The 14,440-nt window shown below is 32.3% G+C and overlaps 1 protein-coding gene across 1 annotated transcript in view; it reads left to right on the top strand.

The window, feature by feature from the left end:
• The window catches only part of LOC136041672 (nucleolar complex protein 3 homolog), a gene marked incomplete in the record, with an annotated part of 87,476 nt that overhangs the window by 22,516 nt on the left and 50,520 nt on the right, over positions 1-14,440 (top strand). The window contains 3 exon segments of the mRNA XM_065726390.1: positions 2,333-2,448; positions 7,986-8,155; positions 12,502-12,653. Coding sequence (XP_065582462.1) covers positions 2,333-2,448; positions 7,986-8,155; positions 12,502-12,653 — 438 coding nt within the window.

Here is a 14,440-nt window from a genome sequence, read left to right as displayed (position 1 = left end):
AAAAATAATATAGACAAATAATTCAGAGGCAACACCCAACATAAGGGCTCATCAGGAGAATACACTGGCCTATATAGGGTTTCGCCACTCTAAATTCTCTACCCAGCACAGTGTTGTGGCTACCACAGAATATCCATGGCATCCCCGCGTCAGGTATCACTCCCAAAATACATGCCTATGAAAAAAAAAACAGCAAATGTAAAACAACCAAGTAAAACCAAAACAAGCTTATCCTGTTAATATATCCCTCCCTTTAGCAACAATAGGTAAACTAAATATTATAAATTTTACCAAATCACAAATATTAACACATTGCAAAAAACCTGAATGAACTAAACAATTATAGAATTCATCTTTACCATGTGGCTAATTTTTTTTTAAAAAATCCGCTCAATTAGAAACACAATTCAAAATAAATGGCGCTGTGACAACATTTCTCGAACCTCCGAAATTAGTTAAAAATTTCTTTAAGTATTTCTAGATAATTCTTTTGATATTTATTTAAAAGTTCGTTATAATGAAAACTAAATTTTTTAAATTGCCAAGTTAATTTATTTGCAGAAAAACCTCTTGATATCAATTTTTGGCTTAAGATTTTACATCTATTTTTAAAATCAATATAATTACTACAAATTCTTGCATAACGAAGTAACTGTGAGAAAAACGCTGAATATGTGATATTTGAGTGTATATTACTTTCAGGGAATGGGAAACTAATCACTTCAAAATCAAAATCATCCGTTTTATTATACATTTTAAAACTTAATTTATTATTATCACAAATATTAATATTTAAATCTAAGAAATGATCTTCATGACCAGCGCCATGACTAGGTTCAAGAATAAGCTCTGATGGATATATATTTTTAGAAATATCAATGAAATCCTTACAATTTAAGACCAAAATATCATCTAAATATCTTTTATTATTTGACAAAGCATGTTTTAAATTAATTGGATTATTCTTATCCATCATATATTTATATTCTAGTTGACTTAAAAACAAGTCAGCTATAAATGGGCTGGCATTCCCCCCCATGGGAATTCCCATAATTTGCTTGTACAGATCACCCCCAAATCTTATATAAGTATTGTATAAAACAAATTCCAATAACTCAAAAATCATATCCAAGCTGTAACATCTCAAGTTAACTGTAGTATTAAAGCAGTTTGTCCATATGGCTTTTTTATTATAACTGTCTATTTTTAAGAACCTTTTACTAGATAAGAGGAAAGATTTCTTTATAACAGTTTTTAAATTATCAAACACTAAATTAAGTGATAAATTAGTATACATTGTCGCAAAATCGAAAGACTCAATTCTTTTAGCTGAAACCATTGTTAAAGAATCTATCACCTGCAGTGAATTATTAACACTCCAATATGGATTAAAATTCGAAAATTTTTTAATACCAGAACAATAGGTTTTAAGTTTATTTACAATTTCCTTTAAAATTAAAGAGAGGTCAGTAGCAGCAATGCGGGTTGGACATTTAGCTGCTCCAGCAATAAACCGTGGTTTAGGGGGATTCTTATGAAATTTTACAGTCCAATATAGGAAAGGGAACTTTTTATCATTGTCATTTATTTTAATATTAAAATTTTTAAAAAGTATTTCTTCAGTCTTTTCAATTAAATTCTCATCCTCTATATTTACCTTTTCATAAACATTAGTTGTGCATAACTCCCTTTTTAAGATATCACAATACAGCTTCTGACAAATTATGGCAAAATTATTATTAGCTTTATCCACTGGCACAATTACAAATTCATTCTTTAGATTAGCAATTGCTTGTTTAATCTTCGCATTATAAAATAATGATTTAGTGTTACTATTTTTTAAGTTAGAATATATTTTATTTCTTACTCTACTAATAATTAAATTCTTCCAACTTTGAAAACTATATATATATAAGAAAAAGAAAGAAAAACAAGTTAATTTGCATTATCAACACATTGAAAAATAACTTTATTTATTACTTCTTGATGGATTAGTTTTTCCCTGTTGCCTTCAAAAATCGTGTACTCCATTTAGTGTCTCATGGATTTTCTGGCATTATCTGAAAAAAAGCTTCTGAAATTAAACAAAAAGAAAACGAGTTTTTTTCAAATGAAAGTAAGGAGCGACTTTAAAACTTAAAACAAACATAAATTATTCCGTATATGAAAGGGGCTTCCCCTCTCCTCGACACATTGCTCTTCACGTTAAAATTTGGCTCCATGCCACAACTCTACTTTTTAAAGTAAAACAAAACTTTAGCGAAAGAGCGAGGTGTTGAGGAGGGGCATTACTATCAAAGCTAATCAAAATTTATTTTTAATTTTTCTATAGGATGTCCCTTCAAAGGTTGAAGAAGATGACAGAGAAGACATGGTGGATGAAGAAACAACCAATTTTTTGAAGACCTCTGGGAAATTTGCTGGATATTCATTTATTCCAAAAGTCAGGTATTGTGATGTATATTTTTTTTCTTCACAAAATTTAGTTTAAGAAAATTTATAAGCCGGTTTTTTGACTGGTTAAAACTACTTCCGTAGAATTTTTTATTTCTGCTTCTGACAATTTATCACGACATAAAGCATGTAGGGGTTTACACATTGCAATTATGTTTAAGTTTCTTGGCTGTATTTGCGTTAACAATTGCCACTCATTGAGGGAGGAAGTCTTGTTATAGGCTTGTTTAAACAGCCGTCCCCTGAGAATTCCTTCTCTTTCTCAGTATTGATAGCACTGGTTATCCCTTCTTATTAGACCCAGCCTTAAAACTTGGTTAATACATCCTCTATCTTGCCTAAAAACATACTGTTATTTTCCCAAAATTTTAACTTCAGCATTTGTTAGTCTGATTGGTGTCGTAATTATCAGCTATTGCCTTCCTATTGTTGCTAATGTCCGAGCAGGTACTAAATTCACTCTTATCGCCTCTCTTGTAAATGGGTTTAATTAAAGATTTTTGCCCCCAAATGATGGTTGCCGTACTGTATTTCTTCTTTCCTCCTATGGAGCTCTTTAATTATGAAATATCCACCGTAAAATCTATTTCAGTAATTTCAGTCTACTGATATCCCTGCTTTTGTATAGTAAAATATGTTTCTTTTTCTTCGTTCGTACCATCTTACAGCTCAAACCAGACCCTCTTTTCTAGCACAAATACATGTTAATAGAAAAATTAGCCATATTTATGGTTCTGTTAGGAAAATCTCATTATTTAAATCTTTTATCTGTATCCTGTCATTTATATATACCATCTCTGGATAACCTTTGAATAAACTTCCCTGTATGAGCTCAGGCTTAGTCCTGCAGTGAGTTGTTAATAAAAGTACCAGTAGTATGATCTCTCTCCTTTTTACAAATATTTCCCCTTTTTGCAATTATGCCATAAAGGATGTATTTTGCTTGGATGTGGATTACGTTTTCTAGTTGGCCGTATTCTCTTGACTTACTAGAATAATAAAAAACCAAGTTAGGTCATGTTCTTGGAAAAGCTAGGAAAAATAGAAACTCGTTTCTGGTTATAATTATACACCATTTGGAAAAGTTTATGTTTGTAATCACCACAGAGGTTTCCAAATAACTAACTACCAACTCGCCGCGGCACCAAGCCGCCTATGGCCAATACAGCTACGCACGCTCCTTTTTCATCCCAATCTATTCAAAGCTTCCCTCTTTACACCCTCCCAGGAAGTTCCCAGTTCCTGTAGCGTTCAGTGCAATTGTGGTTAAAATGAGGCTCCTCAAGTATCAGTATCTAACTCTTTTCTGAGGCTGAACATAAGTGTTTTCTGAACATAAAGCACGTTTTCTGAACATCAAGCATATTTTCTGAACATAAATCATATTTTCTGAACATAAAGCGTTTTCTGAAGAAATAGAAACGCTGTATTTCAAGAAGAACTCCCGTTTACTTTATTTTTTTTCTAGTAAATACTGAGACCGTGCGTCATGCTCCTGCCACTTGGCCTTTAATCTGATAAGACCAGATTAAAGGTTTTTGTTTAAATGTTTTTGGTATGTTCAATGAAACTATATACTAATAATTTAGATGTCCTTCATGTTTACTAGGATAAATCTAAGACATTCCCTATACCTAAGAGAAAGCTTTTTACTTCTCCTTCGTGGCAAACACCTTTGAATATCTACCCTCTTAGGTAGACGCTTTACATCTGAACATGATTATTTATTTATTTTTTTTTCTTTTGATCAGTGATAAATAGCACGCATTTTTGATAATTTAAATAAGAAGTTCCCAGAAGTTCATAGAAATTCAGGATCTTGGGGGGAGGGGCAGTAGCATCAATTAACTGGAAATAAGGGGATCAAAAATGTATTTTTTCGAAAATATAGGGAGATATTTGTAGTTTTTTCTCGCATTCTTTCAATGAAATTCACAGTTTAGTCAAAATTATATCATGGTTGTAGCAGTAGCTGTGACCTAGTAAAGAGGAAACCACAGCCCATTGTAACCAAAAGTCGAAAAGTCTTGGAAAAAAAAAATGCCTAATCAGAAAAAATTGCCATCTGACGCTGATTCAGGAATGGTAACGATGATTTTGGATTAATGTTAAAAGTAAAAGTACATTGCGAAAACTTATTAATGGGGATTTCGAAGAAGGACCTGAAACCCGTCGAAAATGGCGTCAGATCGAAATGTACAATTGGAATCAGTGTGGTCGAAAACCTTTTATAGGAGAATCACAGTCCTACACCATGAATAACAAGGAAAATCACGTTTTTACCTTGGTAGCATTGATATATCTCCTCTTTTCTTCTTTTTTCCCCCTTTTTTTCTACTACTGCTTGGGGGTTACCAGAACATCATAGATAGATATTTAATAGCTTATTTTAAAGTAATTGCTCATATCTACGTTGTTTTTTTTTTTCATACATTCTGCCATCTGGAAATTCCACATGGCTTACGGCACTTTTTATGCCATTTTTCTGGTGAAAAAAGCTGGGGCTAGTGGGCTACTAGAACATAGTAGAGAGATGTTTAATGGCTCATTTAAAAGCTATTGCTCATATGGAAAATCCAGTGGTTGAAACAATTGCAGTAAGCTGTGGTAGAAATAGCGGGAGCACTCGAAGCGCTTTATTCTGCAAAACTTGGATTTGATGGAGATGAGAAGGAAATGTACTACCCCAAACAGTACAACAATATAGCAGATAAGGACAAATTAAGGAATAATACAGTGTTCTTAAAATATCTCTTGGGAAAATTCACTTCAACTTCCTTATAATGCCATCATTCCTAGCGAGTTTAAGACTAATATAATCTAAATGTTCTCTAAAACTAAGACATTCATCAGTTAAAACTCCTAGATATTAGCAGTAGGATGGAAGGATGGCTTAGGTAAGGTTAGGTAGGATGGAAGGGCCGTGAATGGCTTCAATTCCTTGATTTTGGAGAGCTTGTGGTGAAAGAAATCCTATTAAACATCTTAGTTTCAGATTCCAGGTGAGGCGGAGAACGTCTGGTCTTACTGCAAGTACAAGTACAATAGGTTGACATTGCCCCATAGTTTGTCGTTTGAACGCAAAAATTTCAAAACAAAATGATCCCGTTTTTGGTCCTAACTGCTACGTCTTGTTTAATCACCTTTATATGGAAGGGGGAATTGATTCAACTTAGAAAATTTTGGACCTAATATGGCAGTTTTCTTCATGTTTTCAAAAAAATAGGAAAATTATTGCCTCTTTAATAAATTTTAAAAATATTTTTTTTATTAAATCAGTGGAAACTAAATCAAAATTGCTCTCCAGCCGTGTAATCTAATATCAAACAGTTCGTGGTAACGAACTGTAGTAAGGAGCGACCCGGCTCAATAGTAACCAAAACTCTAAAAAATTGAATTTTGATATCAATAGCTATATCAAAAGAATCGCATTTTAATGCTGATTTTAAATATATAAGTTTCATCAAGTTTAGTATTACCCATCAAAAGTTACGAGCCTGAGAAAATTTGCCCTATTTAGGAAAATAGGGGGAAACACCCCCTAAAAGTCGTAGTATCTTAGCGAAAATGACACCATAAGATTCAGCGTATCAGAGAACCCTACTGTAGAAGTTTCAAGCTCCTATCTACAAAAATGTGGAATTTTGTATTTTTTGCCAGAAGACAAATCACGGGTGCGTGTTTATTTGTTTGTTTTTTTTTTGTTTTGTTTTTTTTTTCCAGGGGTCATCGTATCGACCAAGTGGTCCTAGAATGTCGCAAGAGGGCTCATTCTAACGGAAATGAAAAGTTCTAGTGCCCTTTTTAAGTGACCAAAAAAATTGGAGGGCATCTAGGCCCCCTCCCACGCTCATTTTTTTCCAAAGTCAACGGATAAAAATTTTGAGATAGCCATTTTGTTCAGCATAGTCGAAAACCATAATAACTATGTCTTTGGGGATGACTTACTCCCCCACAATCCCTGGGGGAGGGGCTGCAAGTTACAAACTTTGACCAGTGTTTACATATAGTAATGGTTATTGGGAAATGTACAGACGTTTTCAGGGGGATTTTATTTTGTTTGGGGGTGGGGCTGAGGAGAGGGGGCTATGTTGGAGGATCTTTCCTTGGAGGAATCTCTCATGGGGGAAGAAAAATTAAATGACAAAGGCGCAGGATTCTCTAGCATTACTATAAGAAAACAATGAAAAATAAACATGAAAACGTTTTTTCAAATGAAAGGAAGAAGCAGCATTGAAACTTAAAACGAACAGAGATTATTACGTATATGAGGGGTTCTAAAAATACTTTAGCATAAAGAGCGAGGTATTTAGGAAGAGATAAATACCTCCCTCTTTATGCTTAAGTTTTTTAGTAATTTCAACTATTTATTCTACGGCCTTTCTGATTCAGGGGTCATTCTTAAAGAATTGGGACAAAACTTACGATTTAGTGTAAAGAACGAGGTATTAACGAGGTTACAAACCCCCTCATATACATAATAATAATTAAAGAATATAAAAGTTTGTTACGTAAGTTAATTCTAAAGTTACGTATATTTTTTGCTAATAAAAAAAATCGTTAAAATTAAAATTAATAGTTGCCTTTTTCTGTAACCAAAAAATTGCATGGCAACTAGGCCTCCTTCCCCATCCCATATTTCTCAAAATCGTATGATCATAACTTTTTTAGCCAAAAAAGAAATTAATGTGCAAATTTCATTTGAATAGTTTACGTGTGGAGAGTCAAAATCAAACATGCGTTAATTCAAAAACGTTCAGAAATTACATAAAAAAAAATAGTTTTTTTAACTGAAAGTAAGGAGCGACATTAAAACTGAAAACGAACAGAAATTACTCCGTATGTGAAATAGATTGTTCCCTCCGCAATTCCTCGCTCTTTACGCTAAAGTTTGACTCTTTGCCACAATTCTGCTTGTTAAAACAATTAAAAGCTTTAGCGTAAAGAGCGAGGGATTGCGGAGGGAACAATCTATTTCACATACGGAGTAATTTCTGTTCGTTTTCAGTTTTAATGTCGCTCCTTACTTTCAGTTAAAAAAACTAGTTTTTTTTATGTAATTTGTCAGTAAAGAGCAAGCATGTTTTAACGTATTTAATTGACAGTTTAAAGGAAAGTGGTGACAGCTACACTGTTATGTGTAGATGGACATAGAGTAAAACACAGAGTAAAGTGTATTTTATGCCCATATTCTTGGAATTTGCCTGGGATCTTTTGGACCATTCATTGAGGGGGGTGGGGAATCTTCCCGACACCTAGGTATCATAAGTAGATCAAAGTCCATAAGTAGATCATCTATGGGTCCACACCCTTAAGCAGACCTAAGTAAGAGAATCTCCCTGTCATCTTATGTGCTTATATTTTGATATATCTCTTTGATATGCTTATTGACATTAATTTTAACATATTTTTCTAAAATTGGTATTAAAAAAAGGTAAAAGCACAGGAGTTTAGCTGCAGTACCTGGGAATTTTTATGACTGAGTACATACTAGATATGGAGGCTTTATTTAGCCTTTTTTCGTGTTTTAGAGGCTACAACAAACCTGTTGATGAAAATGAAGATGAGGATGGAACCCCAACTAATCTTTATGAAGAAAAAGTTGCAAAACAGCGTAAAGAAGAAAGCAAAGTGAAGGCTTTGTTGCCAATTAAGACTAAAGAGGGGCTAATTCCTCAAAGCATGGAAGTGGAAGAAAAAGGTTTGATTTTTCATTATTTTCTAATGAGATCTATCCTATGCGGAAGTTGATAAACGAATGTTTTGTTAAATTATAGAATTTTGTGAATAACACTATAAGAAAAAATGTTACTAACTATATAGGCCTATATGTGAATTTTAAAAACGTAATATTGAATGAATATTGAATAATTTGATAATTTGAATGCATATTGGCGCAAATTTTAATGAGGATGGCTAGAGTTCTTTTTCTAAAGGACGACTGAAAGTGCAAAGAAAATTCATTGTTGGTTCATGGTTTATTAACTTTTCATAGAAGGATGGAGTGTTTTCTATCAGCTATCAAGGGATCTCCCTCCCTTGCCCCTCATAAGCAGATTCCTTCAACTTGACTTAGCGTTTACAAGAATTGATCAATGTGTTGGTGAAGTTTCTGTCACAAATCTATTTTGGGGTTTTGTAGAGTCACCACGATTGGGGAAACTATACCCCCTGATACATTCTTCACCTATTTTAAGTAGTTTTTGATATTACAGTATCAACTTAACTTTTGGGCTTAGAAGTTATTTCTACTTGAAAAAAATTATTATTACAATAATATAATAACCATTTCTTGTGTGCATAAACGTAGGTTTAAACAGGCCCAACCCCGAGAAGTGAGAGGTTAAGGTATATTTCCTAGTGGGAGCGGATCAGTATCAGAGGAAAGTAAGATTTAGGCTAATATTTTTCAGTTTTTAAATGGGGTCATCTCTTAGGCTAATCTTAAAGGGGATATTTCTTCTATTCCCAGGTTGTTTGGTATATGTATAAGAACTTTCTGGAGTTTATTATGCCATCGAACGTGATTGGGAAAAATAAATTGTATAGGATACAATAAGCACTTTTGGAAAACTCAAGTTATTAACACGATCTTTGGACTCTAAAAGTCACTAAAATTAGTTTTAATATTTTTTATGTTTTAACTCGATATGTTTGTGACGTCATATATGTCTACATGATATATATAGCTCCATCGTCATTGAAATTAGTAGCAATAAGCACCATGAAATCAAATCTTCGTCAACAAATGAAATGACAAATGAAATGTATGAAATGTCAATGCACACATACCTCGCTTTGCGTTTTTTCTAAGTTGCGTTGCTGCTCAATTTGTACTAATTTTCACTGTGACGTTAGGTTTTCGAGGTTGCGTTGTTTTGGATTTGAGTTTTGAATTTTTTTTTTTTTTTTCAGTCTCTTTTTATTAGATATTTTACCTGTTTGGTTTTCTTGGGTTCTCTCTTTTAAGTAATAATTACAATGGACAAATGAAGTGATGGACAAGATAAAATTATCATGCTAGAGTTTTGGAAAAAGTTAAACACTATGAAAGCCATAGACATTATTTCTAATTCGTGGGAGGAAGTGAAAATATCTTGCATGAATGGTGCTTGGCTCAAAATATGGCCTGAATATATTCACCGAATATGCCCTGGAGAAAATGACGGTACACCGGCTGTTCGTCATGAAATTTCTAATTTAGCTAGAGAGTTAAATTTTGAAGGTATGGAGGAGACTGAGTTCTGAGTTCTAAGTTCTTTATTTAACAATAAAATTCATAAACAAAAAAATTACTTTTAGACAATCTCCCCATAAGGCTCCATGGCCGGGAAAGAACAGGGGAGAAAAAATACCAGCACAAAAAAATATACACAAAATCCAAAAACAAAATAGAGTCGCTCACCTTAATAATCCCCAAAAATGACAACTCAATCCAACTAAATTAAATATCCAACTCAATCCAGAGACATCAACTCCAAGGGAAACCGGAATAAAAAAAAAATTATTTACTAGCTAGAAAATCTGTAACATAATTTTTGAACATACCAAATGAGTGGCAGCTTCGTACAAACTCTGTGAGCGTGTTCCAGATCCTGTTGCAAGCTGCCATTGAGTTGGAGCAACCTGTCAGAGGGCTGACATAAATGACTTGCTAACTTCGCTCAACGAAGAATTGGAGAAGAATTGCAACGAAGAATTGCAACTGGAATAAAAATTTGCTTATGAAGAAGGTGACAGTGTCTTTTCAATAGAAAAAATTTTGTTTCTCCGAGAAACAAAATTTAACCTCAAAATAATTTTCCAAAGTGATGTGTTTAATTGACATTGTATAGGGATGTATATTATTCATATTCCTGACAGCCGACATTTTCATAAACAAAGCATCACGTGACAACCTCATTACTACTTATTTGGGAATTTTTTTTTTTAAATGATCCTGACAGCGTAAAGAGTTTCAAACTTTTTTGAACGTAACCCCGACGCAAAGTGAGGTATTAGCGTAATAACCGATGACAATTGAGTCTCATTGGTTTATTATATATACTCTAAACCGTACTGGCGAAAACATACCACGTGCTAAGGTCTAGATAAAACATTCAAACATGGTTTATGGCAGGTGACTGATGGTTGATTCCAGCTGGTCTTAAAGGGAATAGGAGAAAAGGTAATTCGTCTTAAAGAGCATATAAAGTTCAGAATTAGTTTCTGAGCCTGTAACAAGACGTGGGAACGGGGGTAATTCCTTTGAAAAATGTGTGGAAGACATAGTAGGACAGTTAACTTTAAACATGTAGTTTAAGTTAACTGTAAGAGTTAATGTATATTAACTGTAATGTAAGAGTTAATTGTAGTTAACTGTAATGATTTAGTAGTCATGAGAGTTAACTGTATTTATCTTCCATTGTTTTTAAATTCTGAATTAAATGCTTGAAAGTAATGTATGAATAAATTTACCTACATTGCCCTAACAGTGCATATGGTGAAGAGAAATGCGTCCAGTTTGGCTGGTAATTAACAATACAAGTGTAGGTGACGTCTAGAATCAAAAATACTTCTGTTTTTTTGTGGTGTTGTCGTCCCTGAGAAAGAGGACGTGGGATTGACCTAACATTGTGCATAAAAATACAAAACACATTTGAAAAATAAATTTGAAAAATGAATTTAATTTTAAAAAATGAATCTAATTTGAAAAATGAACTTAATCTGAAAAATGAAACAAATTTTAAAAATGAAATAAATTTGGAAAAGCCCATTTCAAATAAATTTGAAAAATGATTTTGATTTGAAAAATGAAATAGATTTGAAAAAACACATTTCAGATAAATTCAGAAAATAATAGCTTTTTGTTTTTCTCCATTTATGTTTGCTACAAAGAGTCTGTGAAATTGATAAGAAAAGAAAGGTAGTTTCCAAGACAGAAACAAAAATGTAACCAGGACCACTCAGCACTATAAATGAAAAGCATAGAGTCGATTATAAAGAATTAAATTATGAGCTGTATTTATCTTTGTTTATTCTTTATTTAACTTTGGGCTCATGACACAAGAACTACTTTTGCGCATAACGGTAGAATATATATATATATATTTTTTTTGCAAAAAGATACCACAACAAGAATACGTTATAACATTGGCTCTAGAATCTGGCACTGGCCTAAGTATACCTTTACCTCAACAAAGCATTTCAGTTTGGTATATTTAATTTTTTTTTCAGATCTACTAATTTACTTCAACTATACAAATTATCTATTCATCAAAGTACCTAGAAAGTCGATTTAAACCCTTTTTTTGTCTCTTAACTCTATTCGTACCTGAAAACAGCAATTTTCTAAGTTTTTTCTAAGACTGCCATATTTTTGTCAGTGTTACCTTGTTAAGGGGTAAAAATACATTAGCAAAACTAATTAGTCGAAATTGGCAATGCCTGTCTTCCGTGAAAATTCAAACATTAACAATCTGTTGTATCCCAAAAAGAGCTACAAAGGAAAGCTACCTGTTTGTGCCATATGTTTTTAACATATTTGTTGCTCATAGATATATCTTTATTTATTTTTTTTATTATTTTTAATGTTTATTTTTTTTATTTGGCATGCGTTACTACCAGAAACTATATAACACCATATGGAGGTTTTTTGGTAAAAATTGAGTTGCTTGTTCCGGCGTAATTTTTTAAAATTAACATGCGTGTGTAATATTTTAACTTGATGAATTCAAAAATCAGATCTCGTTTTCACTGTCCTTGCTACTTGGAGCTTTTAGAAGAAATCACACATGATTATTATAATTATTATTATTTTTTATTTATTTTGTTATTTTATTACATTTATTATTCTATTATTTAAATTATTTGTAATAATTATTTGTGAAATTTATCCAACAGTTATCATTAGCAGTCACTTCCTCATGGAAGAGGTGAAATTACACTGGTTTGTACAGATGTACGAATATGCATTTGTCACGTTAAAATTTAATCTTTTTTCCCACAAATTGTTTAGTCAATTCTATCCAGCAAAAGTTTATTGTTTGTTAATTACTTTTTTTGCAGAAGAACAAGAGGTGGAAGAAAGGGAAAAGGAAGAAGAAATTGTTCCTTTAACAGCAGCTGAAATGTTTGCACTTCGTCAAAAGAAGCTAATAGAGGCAAAGGTTGCCATTGGAGCCTTGTCTTCAAATGTCCTTGAAAGTCCTGAAGAAAATGTAAGCTTGGTTTCTATAAGCATGGGCACCTCACTGCCTTTTCGTAATCGTAACGTAATCTTTTCATAACCGTAACGTACAAAATGGGTGCACATAAAGCGATTTTTTAGGGATATCTCTCATAGTCATCAGTGAAGAAAATCAAATGTAAAAAAAGAAATATCTACTAGTGGATCAAATCAAACAAATGAAAAAAATAACGATTGTTAGGACCCCCGCCCCTAAAAAAAGGAAAGATAGAAGGAATATCAAACAAAGATACTAAAAACAGCAGAAAGGGAAATGTAAACCGGAGGGGAGGGGGTAGAAAACCAACATAAATGAAAAATGATTTTACCTTATAACTATTGACCCAGACTTGGTCCGAATCGTATTTGAGTTGAACCGTTTAAATATACTTTTGAGTCGTTAATGGTACGCAATTCTGGAATTTAAATCAATATGTCGTAACGTGAAAACTGCTTAATATTTGAGTATTTCGGCCATATCTCGAATGGCCTTAATCAACAAAGAAAAACTTAACATTTGAGAAAAGCACTCGCTGTTTGAAAACTCAAAAAAAGCAAAAAAGAAATCAAGCCATGACAAAGAAAAAAAAGAACAGAACTACCTAGTTTAACTACGGAACTGTTTTGTCAAGATTTTTAGAATTATTTTCGAGTATTTGTAATTTTTTATGCAAGTTCTGGAGGTATGGACGATTGAAGAAATGTGCTCAATGCATGACTAAAGATTATCGAAAACTCCTATTGCCAATATATATATTCTTAAAGACATGTATTAAAAACACAGAAAGTGTAAACTGGTTTATGACTTCTTTTACGAAAAACTTTTTGACTACATCCTCAGGAATTCCAAGAAACCTAAAATCTCCTCCTCTAAAAAAAAATTTAATGTTTCCTTTATTTTGTTATTTTATTCTATTTGTTACTCTATTATTTAAATTATCTGTATAATTATTTCTGAAATTCATCCAACAATTATCCTTAGAAGTCACTTCCTCATGAAAGAGGTTAAGTTACACTGGTTTGAACGGATGTACGAATATACATCCGTGTGAAAGTACACGGATGTACTTTTTTCATTTTATTTATTTTATTCTAAAAAATGAAATAAATTTGAAAAATGAAAAAAATTGGCGAATGAAATAAATTTAATTTGAAAAATGAAACAAATTTAAGAAAAACACATTTCAAATAAATTTTAAAAATAACCGATTGTTTTTCTCCATTTCTGTTCGCTACAAAAGTCTGTGAAATTGATAAGAAAGGAAAGATAGTTTCCAAGATAGAAAAAAAAAATTTTAAAATTGATGAATTGTAAGACATTAAAATCGTTACGCTTTTTTGTGAAACATACTGACTCTATACAATCTCTGTAATGAGATTCAGTAAAAAAAAAAAAAAAAAAAGTTCTATCACCCAAAAGTAAGGAGCAACATTAGAACTTAAAATGAACAAAAATATTATTCTGTATATGAGGAGGCTGCCCCTTCCTCAACCCTGTTCTTTACGCTAAAGTCAAAGTTTTTTTTTTTAAATACTTCTCGTTCAAAATCAACATTCATTTTTTTTAGTAGTTTCTCCTAAAGAAACAAATTAGAACATTTATTTCCTAAAAGAAACATTTGTTTCCTAATTAGAACATTTTATTTCCTAACTAGAAGATTTGTTTCCTGAAGAGACAAATTAGAACAAGAAGTCCAACTTTAGCTTTAAAAATATATAACATCTATACCGTCGTGTCAAATTTTCAAGTCTCGCTGACGGTCTAAAGTCTTATGGTTT

Source organism: Artemia franciscana, unplaced genomic scaffold, assembly GCF_032884065.1.
Source record: "Artemia franciscana unplaced genomic scaffold, ASM3288406v1 PGA_scaffold_32, whole genome shotgun sequence".
Taxonomy (NCBI): Eukaryota; Metazoa; Arthropoda; class Branchiopoda; order Anostraca; family Artemiidae; genus Artemia; species Artemia franciscana.
Note: the sequence above shows the minus strand (reverse complement) of the source record. Positions and strands in the feature narration are given on the sequence as shown.